This window comes from Rhinolophus sinicus, chromosome 11, assembly GCF_057876585.1.
Source record: "Rhinolophus sinicus isolate RSI-liver-muscle chromosome 11, RSI-T2T, whole genome shotgun sequence".
NCBI lineage: Eukaryota > Metazoa > Chordata > Mammalia > Chiroptera > Rhinolophidae > Rhinolophus > Rhinolophus sinicus.
The window spans coordinates 21618738-21632715 of NC_142511.1; the positions used below are offsets into that span (position 1 = coordinate 21618738).

Genomic DNA, 13978 nt, shown 5'->3' on the forward strand with positions numbered 1-13978 from the left:
GAATAAATTGACAATCTAAAGAATATTATGCCATGTTCAACCAAGGGAGAAGAGAATTTCAAGAAAGAAGAGAACAATGCCAATTATGGAACGTGAGGAGGACTGTGGTTTCTTACTTGAAAGACTGAACAGAGGATGACTAGTACCCCTTTTTATCAACTCTAAAGATCTCTGCTCTCAGAGATTGTGGAGGGTTGGTTGCTGCAGGCCGTCTCTGATCCAGGCAACTGGTCAACTTCTTTGGCTTCTAGGGGTTGCAATTACACCTTTTCCAATGAAGTTCAAACCCCAACCTTGCAAAGGAGCCCCCTTTGAAGTGTGTCTTTCCTTGAGTACCTTTCTTCTGCCTAGAGTACCATACAAAGTTTTCTTGTATCCTATAGTTTCTCTTTTATCACAGTTTAGTAATTCTTTATGTTAAACTTCCCTTGTTTAGATCATTGTGTGGTTTCTATAGCCTAATTGGACCCAGATTTATACCTGCACATTTTGGCGTACACTTAAAAATAGATATTAATTTAAAACTTGTAACAGTCAGGCTTCCACCTGGTATTGAATTAGATGACATCTAAAGTTTCTAAAAAACATATATATATATATATATATATATATATATATATATATATATATATATATATATATTAGAAATAATTTTTAATTACATAAATCCATTAAGAATATTTAAACATATTTAGAATAAAGGGAAATTCATCATATCTTTATATCTGCAAATAGACTGATTTTCAGTATCAGAAAGTTGATTATTTGCCTAAAATTGGTGAAAACATGGGACTAGAAACTGTAACTCCTGGATTCAGAGGAATTTTAGAAAGTAACATGTCCCTTTTTAGCTCCCATAAATACAAAATGCCAGTACAATCAATACAGTCTCTTTTGTTAAAATTTTTTCCTGGCAGAGCCTCTAGTTTACCAATTTATTTTTCCTTGTGGTTATTAAACATAGAATTACTTTTAGTTTATTTTCAGAGAATATTTGGCAGCTGAGGTTTTGTAGTTGACCTCTCTTAGGTTGAACTAAACTTTAGCACCAGATTAACATATCATTTAACTTTATACATCTTTTACTCATGGTGCAATCATTCAGCACCACTGTGGGAAAACCTGAGGGAAATATGAAGATGAAACAATCACAGTGAAAAGTAAAACATTTTACTTAAACCAAGGAGACACATGCTAATGTCTTCTAGGGGTGGGAGCAATTATTTCAGGAAAGAATAAAAGTTCTCTCAATGTTAATAGTGCAAAAGTAATATGGAGGTAGAAATGGGTTAAAGAGTGAAGAAAGGAGATAGAATTAAAAGAGAATATAGAAGCAGTAATCTCCTCTTATTCCATGGTCGAAATTTAAGCTGTAAATAAGCAGACAGAAGACCAGAGGATCTTTCTCTAGAGAAACTGGATAACAACAGAGAAGACACTAATACCTGGAGAGTCCCCACCCCACACATTATAGGAGACAGAACACCCAAAAACTCAGTGACTCAAGCCAGGTAGATCTTTATTTTTCTTTCGTGAAAGAAGAGTCATAAGGGCATTTAGGGTGGTCAGCAGCCCTGCCCAACATGGTCAGCCAGGGACCAGGTCCCTTCCTCCTTGTTTCCACACCCCGTGGGGTGCTGTTCTCAACATGGCAGAAGTTGGTTAACCAGAACTGTCATCATTTCAATCCTTATCATTGGGAAAGAAGAAGTGAAGAGCAAACAGCTTCCTTTCAAAGAACATGCCAGGAAGTTGCACCCATTGGGAGGTTGCTCCAAGGGAGGCTCCATCTGAGAAGCCATGTGTCCTGCTGATGTTTAAAATGGTGCAAGTGGTTCTGTTCCTTAATATAAACAGGGAAGTTAACGCAGGAAAACAATTAGTAGTCTCTGTTATAACCACATTTTAATTGAAAAAGGCTCACCGCACTATCACACTGCAAATAAGTCTAGTGTCAGCAAAATTTGTTCGTAGACAGAACTTTAAATGAGATTATTCAGGTCTCACTCTTTAAAAAAGGACAACTGATAAGTGATCACAAAGGTCTGCAGGGAGCAAAATAACCCTTCTCTATTACAAATAGCTCCATGGAGACAAGAATGAATCTAGGTGGAAAGAATTAGATACTATTTTTAAAGAAAAAAAGAAGGGAAAAAAGGAAAATCTTTTGGAAAATTTTATAAAATGTTCTTAAAAGAAATTTAAAAATTCAACAAAAGGGTTGGAATATAAAGCCAAGGGAATCTGGCAGAAAGGTTCATGGGAACAAGAAGAGAGCTGATAAGCATCTCATGTCTCTGAACATTGGAACGATTTTAATAGACTGTAGAATGTATTGGAGCAAAATTTATTGGAGCATTTAAGAGGAATTGGAAATAGAAATACAGAAAACTAAACAAGCAAACAAACAACCTCCCTAGGAGCCCTATCACATCAGAATAGAACAAAAGAATGTTGTAAAAAAAAGGAAACATGTTCACAGAGCGCTACTTGGTTTAATGCGTTCGTAACATGTAAAAGTTATTGATTTACCTAAAATTGTGCAATAACTACATTGGAAGAAAGAGGGAGAAAAAGCAGAAATTTAAATTAGAAGATGATAAAATTTTTGCAATCAATAGATAAATGGATGATTCAAGAGAAAAGTAGAAAAAATAAATTATCTAAAAAATATGGTGATAAATACCGGGGGGAAAATGCCGCAAGAGGTGACAGTGGTCCTCTGGGACTAGGGAAAAGGAATTGTGGGTCTGGTTAGTACACAAATTTGTTAAACAGACACATATTTTAAATTCATCTTAAAGATAAATAAAGTTGTAGGTCAAGAAATAGTTGCACTTGGTATATAATTTATAGAATTATGTACAAAGATTAAAAGTATAAATGTTAAATTTAAACTTAAAATGGAAATCAAGATATGGAAAATGTAATGAAGTTGAACTATTTAAACCCACCTTTATTATTGCAATATTTGTTTGTGTGTACATGTATTTATTTTAGGTAATTTTTGAAAGGCATTTAGATAAAAGAATAAATTAAAGAATGGAGGAATAATTTATATCAGTGTGAAAAATCAGTCTCTGTAATGCTCCTTTATATTCATAGAGACTGGTAAGGAAGACAATATGGAGGATTGACGTTTAAAAGCTTCAACTATTTCTTCTGTACAACTAAAGAATGAGACTTGAGGTAGATAATTCATCTGAGGACGTTAATACTATGAAAATATAAGCATACTTAGCTCTTCAATTCTAACCCAGTAATAAAACGATGTGGAAGGTGATTTTTCAGATAGTGAGAATCTTAATTTCATTTATGAAAATGGGGAAAATCTTTTCTTTCCCAACTGATCCCAATATCCAAACCAATTTCTCTATATCAGTAAAATATTCTTAAACACAACTACAAAAATCTAGCAAGGATTTCTATGTATATAATGCATATAAAACAACAACTACCTAATTATCTGGTAATCAGTGAACTCATTAGTGAGTGTAATTGCATGCAGTATGCCCTGATACTCTACTGTATCAAATACAAATTAGGTTTTTATCCTATTCTACACAAAGCATTGTACTATAGCTTTAAAAAAAACACAATAAAAGAATGTAATATAAATATTAAATGATATAAGTGATAATAAAATAGAAAATTAATTCAACTAGCACATAACAAAATAAAAAAACAAGGTCATGTTTTTAAAATTGTTTCTTAATAAATGACACTTTTCAGAGTGAGGTTTGTTGGTAAGAAAGGCAGATGGAGGGGAATAGTCACTCTTGCTGGTGGGTGAAGGTGAGTGAGATTTAATAAGAGCCAGTGAGTGAAATAGCAATTGCCAGATATCTATCCACATCTAACCCCAAAGAACTGGTCAACTTCTTCTCCTCCGGTCCCTGTTGATGTTGGAAGTAGACAGACAGAACCATTGCCGGGAGACACAGACATAAACAAAATGGACATTTGTTTGGGTTTCCTGCTAACATGAGATATTCTGGCAATTCAATTTTTTAATGAAATGATACATCACCCCCACTTCATAAGGCAATAGTAACTAGTTTTGCAAATGTTTTAAAATGTATTTAAAATTTTTGGTATAAAACATCCAGGCTCCTTTCCCTCCTGTTACTCAAACCCTGAATGAGTAGCAGGTTAAGCAAGTTCCCCTTGTAAATTCTTCTCATATGGCTTTTCTAAACCTTCTTGGATCACCACATTCCTTACAGTAACTACCACTTTCTTAAGCTATATATTCGGTAAATAATGTGAAGATGGTAGTTATAATATACGAGGCATTTAAGCAATGAGAGCAGGTGATGATGTAATACTATTCGCAGAATGTCTGAAGTATCCCCGGGGCTCATGTTACAGCCTCATACCACAACCAAAAAAAAGAGAATCAATATTTGTTACAGTGATTTGTTGACTTCTTGGTGAATTTTAGTTGTTTTATAGGCAGTGTTAGCAAATACTCACTTTGTGAGAATTCAGATAACAAGAGATGCCAGAAAAGGTGCAGAGTCCAATGAGAGAAAGAAAATTAAATAGCTCACTCTAAAAAAATGAAGGGAGTTGAGTTAAAGACAACAAAAGCAAACTTTTGTACAAGTCTGATAGAGAAAAATGACAGATTTGAGTAGGGAAAAAGTGATAGATTGAAAGCAGTTTGACAGAGAGTCATAGAGAAAAGGCAACTGAAGAAGAGGCCCTCTGTGCTCTGCCCATATTTTTACCCCAGAGGTTACTGTAAGCAAGTCCCATAGTGCCATTGGCTACCTGTGTCTCTGTGTGATGGCGATCCCAGTTCTTGGGAGCCTGCCCAGCTAGACTGCAGTGTGGGTCAGTTGTGCTTGGGAGTCAATGTTGCCAGAGCAAGTCTTCACCAATGAGAAGAGGGCTAATACCCCAGGTCCTTGTACTTGGTAAGACAACTTGGAGGTGTTCCATGTGCTCTCAGAAGGTGGTCCGCCTGATTGAGCTTCTGTCAGCAGCAGCAGTGAGCTCCTCAATAACGCTCCCTCTTTAAGCTGTCCTCCCTTCCCCTCCTTCCTACCCACCGACTCAGCCACAGAGCTTCCTGGGCCCACCTCCTAAGGAAATTAGTTACCCACAAATCCTTGTCTCAGGGGAAACCCAAAATAAACACCAGGCAAAAGGAATTCCTAGCAACAGGAGCAGGTAATAGCTTTTAAGACCATGGACAGATAACTTCCATTTTAAGCAAATTTCTCTAATAGTTCAAGCCCCTCTGTGGTGTCTATAACCCTGCTTTACACCGTTAACCTCATTGCAGTATATTTGGGGTAATTAAACAAAAGCAGACAATATTTCTCATAGTTCTATGTACAAAAAAAGTGATGAGACAACCAAAGGATCTGAGATTAGAATGAGAGAGCAATTTCAGAGGGAGCAAAGTTGGAGGAAGTGGTTGAGTGGAAGGAATAAAGCCTCCAGAATACCATAAGATATACAAGTGATTGAGACACAGTTTCTCCTCAGGTGGGAGAGTTGCTCAAGCCTTTTAAGGAAAATGAGGACCAGATCAGATGGAAGACGTGGGAATGCACAGGTGGCTGCCACATGGGCCTCACATTCATCCCTCTTTCAGAGTTTGTTCTCTGACGATGGAATAAGCGGGTCAGACACAAGCATAAATCCTCTTTGTGTAAGGCAAAAGTCAAGAGGGAGTTTGGATGTGGCAGAGACCAAGTGCACAGGGGCTTATTAAAGGGCATAACTCCCTTCAGACATGGGAGAATGGATAAGGCTTTTGGGGTGTGTTGACATGTAATCTAAGTACTGAGGACCTGAGTGATTTGCACATGTGGGACTGTGGAGTAAAGGCAACCTAGGGCAATGTATTGATGTGAACCCAAGTCCATATTCAAGGCCCAATAGAATAAAACAAATGGGTTTAATTAGGAACACCATTTCACAGAGTCCTAATGACGATAAAGACAAAATATGGTTTGATATGGTTTTTTAATTGAAAAAAGTACACTCTGTACGCTCTGCATCTAAAAAGCAAAAAAGCTGAGCCACAAGAAGATCTATAATCTCAAAGCACTAAAAATGAGCAAATTATCCTTTCTAGATATCTATTATGATGAGTTTGGGGCCAAAGGGATGGTAGAGTTGTTAAACTGAAGTGATCCCATGTTGAACTGAAGGTGCCAAGGTACCTTTTTCTCCCTCTTTGGGAAAAATAGAAACAATTTGATTGGATTTCCTCTCCTTTTCTATCCGTAGTTCCAGGAGTTCAATCTCCAAGGACAATTTATACACCTCCAGAGCCATTTTTACATCTGCCGGGTTTGAGAGACACTGCATGATCTTTCTGCCGGCTAGAACTTGTTCACAGCCTTCAGGGACCACCTGAAAGAGAGAGAGGTGGTGAGAGGCTTCTCTCCAGATCATGAGGAGGGTGCACCCTGACAATGGCAGGACTATAGATCAGGTCCAAGACCAACCTCAGGACTAGTGGGTGAGCAGGGAAGGCAGAAACACCTTGGGTCCCACCATAGTCTTCCCCGGAGAGATATAGATCTGTTCTGAGACAGCGTCCCAGAGGCCTCCTTGGGGACAGAGGCTATTTCTGCTAGCCATCCAGAAATGGAACACAGTATATCATGCAGGCTAGAAAGGAAGGTTAAGGGTCATTATTCCCAGTTCTATGAGAACTTCCTCTCCCTCACTTTTGCCTGTTCTCAAGTGAGAGCAGGAAAATTTGCCACCCTAACCGACCAGAGTGCTTCAAGGCAAAAAAAGAGAGCTCTTTTGAATGACTCAGAAATGAATTCTGACAAGTCAGAACTCACCCTTGCTGGCTGGGAACAGAGCTTTGGGGCAGCTCCCTCTTTAGGGTTGGATAGCGCAGAAACTTCCTTCAACTGTGCCACTTACCCATTCACACTTGGGCACCTCTGGGTACCAGGTTCTGTCCTCTGAGCAGGTGATACTTTGGGGACCGACCACACCATAGCCAGAATCACACCGGATGGTGACATTGTCAGATTCAATATACTGTTGCTTATCCACAGACAGCTCTCCATGTTCTATCTCTGGTTTCAGACACACAGCTACAACGAAAGCACAGTGTTAAGCAATCAGTAAATCCAAGAAAAAAGATATGATAACCGGTTAGAGTTATGCAAATGAACTACATGTCGGTGCTTCCAGTTGTTTTATCTTTCTTTCATTTTGATAGCAATAATATCAGTTAACACTGTTATTGAGCACAGGCTCATGTCAGACTTCACGGCTAAGCATTGTATGTAATTATCTCATTTAAGTCTCACTTGGCTCTATGAAGTGTGCGTTGTTATTATTCCCATTTTATCTATGGCAAAATGAGATACAGAGAATTTAAGACACTTGTGCAAGGATATAATACCTTTAAATAACATGACAGGGTATAAAAAAGGCTCATGATCCCAGATTCTCAGCGGTCAAAGCAATTGATCTCTACAAGACACTAGGTATGAAAATCTCCCTTTAGTCTATTGTCTTCCTGTGTGTAATAGAGGCAATGGTGACAAATAATTCCTGGAGTTGTTGATAGCAAAGTCATATTAAACCTGTGTGCATGTGAAAATCAGGCCCAGTCGTTGACTCCTCTTGTCCCCACAACAAGTTAGCAAACTTAGAGTCCCCCACCACATGCCCTGCACCAGGCTCCCATGGAAATGCCTGTCACTCCCTGATGTTTGGAGCTGACCCGAGAGCCTACATTCACGCCAGAGCAAGTTTCCATGAATATTTTGCTACAGGCCACAGGTACCCTCAGAGAAAATGTACCATGTGTAGACTATTTCCAGAAATATACAAGAAAGTGGGAATGGGGGCTGCCTCCAGGAGGCTGAATTTTGTAACTCGGAGAAAGTAGGAAAGATGAATGTGTCTGTAAGTCCTGTGTGGTTTTTGTTTTGAGTGCCGTCTGAATATAGCAATTATGTAAAGTAAATCAAATCAAATGTTTTCATGCTGCCTCTGGCAGGAAAGAAACTACTCTCAATCCTTTCACGACAGTTCCACCCACTTAGCCATGGGCTGAAAGGGGAGCTGGAGTTACCTTTACATTGAGGGGCTTCATATGACCAGCGCGAAGAACTACAGGAGAGTATGGTCTGTCCATGCAGCATGTATCCTTTGTCACATTTATATTTAACCTTAGTAGTTGTGGGTATGTATGACATAATTTTTTCATAATGTCCGTGGGCGATGACAGGAGGATGATTGCAACCTTGGTGATAAGACATAAAGTGAGAGAGTTTGAGCTTGTAGAATGTAAAAAATAACACATTTCAGAATCTGCATGGTTTGTAGGCGGCTTTGTCCTGTCCTGCCATCTTCTCTGCTGGCAGGATCGCTGAGCGAAACCAAGCACCTGTGCTGCCCTCCTGCAAGACTCAGGCTGAGGAACCATCATAGGCCCTTGTTTGACACATGGTGGTTATTTCCATTATCCTCAAAGTATAACTGGAATAGACAAAATTGGTCATTGGCACAACCCCCATATGGGGTAAGAGCTATCATATCAAAGAAGGTCAGGTAGAAGCCATTGATTGATATGACACAGAACCCTCCCTCTTAAAACAAGAAAGTAAATTTTAGAAATATATCCTATACCAAAAGGTAGGCGGAAAGGGAAAAATTAGTGTCACTCTTAAAGAACTAAGATGCAAGGGTGGCCATCCTCAGCATGTCGCTATTTATTTCACTAGGCTGTCTACTACAAAAATTAGAATTGTGGAGAATTACAGTAGACTATTGAAAACTCAACGTTTTAGCTCTTATTGCAGCCACTGTACTAGGTGTGGTATCTTTGCTGAACAGATTAATGTGTCTTCAGGGAAATGAAGCCACTAACTTAGCAAAGGCCTTCTTTCCCATCCTATCAGGAGGAAATTCAGAAACAGTTTGCATACACATGGAAGGGTCAAGATCATGTATTTGCAGTTTTAGCCCTGGGCTATGATGATTCAACTGCCCCTGTCATGATAGAGTCCGAAGTTGTCATGAGCATTTGGAAATGCACAGAGTATCATATTGATCCAGGATATCAATGGCATCATGTTAATTCTACTGAATGAGCAAGAAGTTGCTAGCATGATGTGAGACAACAGAATTTATATATATTGATCTCTGCTCTCTGCCCTCTGTCCTCAGTTCCTCGCTCAGAGCTCCTAACAGCCTTGTAATTTCCTTTGTGATAAGAGCACTAGGAGTATTCTTTTGTTCTAATGAGGCGACTCTGGGTGAGCTCCTGGATGGGGGCTGGTCATCAGAAAGACCAAGCCCTGGTTAGAAGTTTAGAAAATTCAGCCCCATTACCCATCTCCCAGAGAGAGGCTGGAAACAGAATTAGTAATTGATCATGCCAACGTGAGGAAGCCTCCATAAAATCCCAATAGTCATGGTTTTAGAGAGCTTCCAGGTGGGTGAACACATCCACCTATGGGGAGGATGAAGCACCCGACTCCACGGGCACAGAGGCTCTATGCTTAGGACCTCACTTTATGTATCTCTTCATATGACTGCTCATCAGTATCCTTTATCACATCCTTTAAAAAGCTGGTAAACGTAAGTAAGTGCTGCCCTGAGTTCTGTGAGACACTCTAGCAAATTCATCAAGGCCAAAGAGGGGTCATGGGAACCTCTGATTTGTAGCCAAGTTGGACAGAAGTTAGGGGTAACCTCGGGACCTACTACTTGTGATTGGCATCTGAAATGGTGTGGGAGCAGTCTTGTGGGAGTGTGCCCTTAACCTGTGGGATGTGACACTCCCTCCAGGTAGATAGTTTCATGATTGAGTTAAATTGTAGGACACCCAGTTGATGTCATGAGAATTTCATGGTGTGGGGAAAACCACCCACACATTTGGTCATCAGAAGTGTTGTCAGTGTTTGGTGTGAGAAGTAAAGGAGACATAGGAGAAACACAGGATGAAAACGGAAAAACTGGGTTTTCCCAATTCCTACAATGATGCTCCAGAGTATAGAAGGTTTTCATATCCGTAAAATTGTTAGAGGTCTGAGGTTCAGGGTGTGCTAGCCATCCTACCTAAACTAATGTCAAATTATTGTACATTGCACATCCTACAACAAAGAAGGAATCACAATGCCTAGCAGTCCTTTTCAGATTCTCGAAGCAGCATAATCCATACTTGGGGATACTGTTTCAACCCACATGCTAAGTGACACAAAAGATTGTGGTTTGAAAAGGCTCTGTGTTAGGTCTATTTGGCAGTGAAATCATCCTTCTTGCTTGGCCCTAGGACTTTGCAGAGCCTAGTGTACTGAGGTAGCTTCAGTAGGAAAAGATGCAAATGTCAATGGGACAATCACACCATAGACCTTTAAATACTGAAGCAAGGCCACGCACTGCAGCAGAGAATTATGTACTTTTTGAAATATAATTCCTGGCATGTTGCTTGGTCCTGACAGAGACAGCTCCTGACCTTAGGTCATCAAGTGACCATGCACCCAGAATAACTCATCATGAGCTGGGTCTGTCAGACCCATCACTTTATAAGGTCAGGCAGGCAACAATCCATTATGCAACTTCTGTGCATGTGAGATTGAGCATGAGCAAGGCCAGCTGGCACAAGGAAGCTGCACAAACAAGGAACCCAGCTCTTGCTTGTGCCCATCCGCTATTGCACTAGTCCTCTCCCTGAGCTCACACTTATGGCCATGTGGGGGATCCATTACAACCAACTGACAGAAGAGAGGAAAGCCTGACCCTGGTTCACAGATATATGTGTACAAGCTAAAATGAATGGAAGCTGCGTTAGAGCCAAATTGAAGATGGTCTCAAAAGTCAGTAGTAAGGGGAAACCTTTCTGATGAGCAGAGCTTTAGGTGGTATATCTGGTCTTTCTACTTTTGAAAAAAGAAGTGGCCTAAGGATAGACTAAATTAGGGTTCATGGCCTGGAATGAATGGGTTGTCTGTCAGAGCACAAGAATATCTGGGGTAGAAGCAGTTGACTTGGACATATGAGAATGGCCAGGAAGTGTGAAGTTTTTAATTTGCATGTTAACACCAGCAAATCACCCCCAACTGAAGAGGCATTAAACAACCAAGTAGAAATAATGTCTCAGCCAGTTGAAGTCAGCCATGCTTTGTCACTGGCCTCAACAGAGCTGTCACAAAAGGAAAAGGAGCAAACAAATTAGCCTATGGCACGGCTGAAGGACAAGCCTCGGCTCAATTACATTCACTCCTACTTACAAGGCTCACTAGCTATTGCTGGCAGCACAACAATGCCAAGTCCCTGATGTGACACCGTCCCTGAGACAACCAAGAAGCCACTTGGTAGCAAGATGACTATGTTGGACCCCCTTCCACCTGGAAGAGACAGCTCTTTATTCTGACAGACTATTATAGACTGTAACAGATTATGATTCCAGGTATGGGCTTGCCTTTCCTTCCTTCAGGACTTCACTCCACACTGTTATCTGAAGATTATACAGTGTTTAAACAATTTGCATAGGATTCCACTACATACGCTTACAACATCCATTCACAGCAAATGAGGTGTGGTATCAAGACATGGCCATAAAATACACTATTCATATCACAGACTGAGTCACCCAGAACCTGTAGACCTGTGAGAACGTTGGAATGGCCTGTTAAAGGCTTAGCTCAAGTGCCAGTTGAGAGACAATACTTTACAATGATAGGACTTTACAGTATTATTTTACAGTATCTTCCAGAACACAGTATTCACTTTAAATCAAAGACTGACATTTATACAGCACTGGGCCCCAGTTAAATAAAATGCATGGGTCCAGAAACCAAAAGATGGAATCATGAGTAGCCCCACTTATTCATGCTAAGTGACCCACTTGGGGAAATTGTGATTCTAATCCATGAACTCTGGGATCTGCAGATAGAAAAGTCCTGGTAGGTAAAGTGGAAACACTTCTACTAAAAGAGAGATAAGATTTCCAATTTCTAAATTGCAACTGATGCCTGGCCACTTTGGAACTCCTTTGGGCTCCTTCTTGCTCACAAGGTAAGAAAAGGAATCACTGTCCTGGCAGTGGTAATGGTTCCTGACCATCAATAGATAGGGTTATGGAAAAGCAATGGGAGAAGAAGGATTATGTTTAGCACTTAAGTACACTTGGTGAGAGAGAAGCAGGCATTTCGCACTGAAGGATAGTCTGAAGAATGGCTTAGAGGCAGCAGAAGAGGGAAGCAAGCTTCAGAGAGAAAGGAAGCAAATTCAGAAAAGTAGGTTCAAATAGATTTAGGTGAGTCTTGTTCTGCAGGTTAAAGCATATGGACCAGAAAGAAGGGAAGACAAGAGAATAAATACCTAGTAACAGAAGGCAATAACTCAAAAGTCTAACTTTATTAGGTATGGCCTATTTTCACTGATTCATGAAAGATAAAGAACCAGGAAGTTTAAGAGAATGGGAACAATCAATGGTGGGGAGAAAGAGAGAGAGAGAGAGAGAGAGAGAGAGAGAGAGAGAGAGAGAGAGAGAGAGAGAGAGAAAGAAAGAAAAGAAGAAAGGAGGGAAGGAGGAAGGGAAGGAAGAAAGAGAGAGAGAGAGAGAGAGACGGAGGGAGGGAGGGAGGGAGGGAGGGAGGAAGGAAGGAAGGAAGGAAGGAAGGAAGGAAGGAAGGAAGGAAGGAAGGAAGGAAAATCTGGACTAGAGGCTGTGCTTTTAAACAAATTTATCCACTCCAAGACTCATGCAGAGTGTACAAATTATTTCACCTAATTCGAAACCTTCCTTTAATAATCTCCATTACTTTGATCAAAGAAACTTTTAAAATAACGTAATTCCATAAGCTCTTACCGTGACCACATGTTGGTGTTTCAGGACTCCATGTGCCATCTCCTTGGCATGAAGCTACAAAGCTTTGTGTCTCAGAACATGAATATGAAATCGAGTCTCCATAGAAATAGACACAGTTACCGGCTGAAAGTCTTTGTCTCTGTGAAATGATTTTGACATTCTTCAGGTCTGGTTCTGGGCAACATAACTCTAAAAAATAAAAAGTGAGGTTAATGGTTGGTAAAATCACCATGAGGAGGTCTCTATGGCTAATGACCTCATTTCCAAACCTTTGGAGGAGCTCACCACAGAAGAAACTGGGCAAACAAGCGTACCCAAGACACTGTGAGTCTGCTCTCCCTGTCTCTGATTTGCTAAAGCAGTCCAACCCAGTCATTTCCCTCCAAGTAAATAATTTCATTAGGACCCTCCAAAATGAGAAGTTGGATTAAACCTGCATGAAAATGTAAATTTTCAAAGTGATTCAAGAGCAAGGACAAATAACATTCATCTCCTCATGGCTTCACTAGGGTTACATCATTGTTAAGTTTTCTAATAACTTACACTTCCCCAATCACAGGAGGAAGAATGGTCTCAAAAGTTTACATCCACCTGACAGCAGATTTACAGAAATAAATTTAAATTATTGCTTTGGCTAGGATTAGTTTTTTTTAATGACAAATTTAAGAGAAATAGCTACTCAGATTCTTCCATTTTAATGCAATAAGAGCTGATATAGGGATATAATTTTTATTCATTAGTAGAAATACTTTCAGATAGAACTTGATATTGTTTGATGTAAGAGAAAACATAACAGCATAAAATGCTCTATTGACCGTATCAGGAGCTTGACCAGAATAACAGGGTGGTCTTGCAGTGATACGCAAATACTCTCAGTACTCATTTGCTTATGAATTATAATAAAAATACTCAACATTCATGTTTTCTAAATTGTGACAATGTTTATATAATGCTTTAAATTGTAGAAAACACTTTTAAATATTTAATTCATGAATCCAAATTCATATTTTATTAGATTTTATAATAAATTGGATCAATAACATTTCACTTCTGCTTTTTAAATGGTTAAAAAATATCCTTTATTAAATAATTAAATCAATAAGATTATAATGGATAAGATAAATATAATTTAAATGTAGGTTTTTAAACATGAATATTCAT

General features: G+C 39.5%; 1 protein-coding gene across 4 annotated transcripts in view; it reads right to left on the reverse strand.

Annotated features, from left to right (window-relative positions):
- Positions 1-13978, reverse strand: part of LOC109458658 (C4b-binding protein alpha chain) — a 58617-nt gene that overhangs the window by 19271 nt on the left and 25368 nt on the right. For 3 of the 4 annotated variants that reach the window (XM_074321963.2, XM_074321962.2, XM_074321961.2), the window contains exons 9-12: positions 12818-13006; positions 8072-8242; positions 6904-7079; positions 5964-6375 (exon numbers count right to left, since the gene is read on the reverse strand). In XM_074321963.2, coding sequence (XP_074178064.2) covers positions 6139-6375; positions 6904-7079; positions 8072-8242; positions 12818-13006 — 773 coding nt within the window. In that variant the 3' untranslated portion in view covers positions 5964-6138. Of the gene's footprint in view, positions 1-5963; positions 6376-6903; positions 7080-8071; positions 8243-12817; positions 13007-13978 lie in introns of those variants that run through there. The other variant, XM_088801704.1, reaches the window with a different exon arrangement.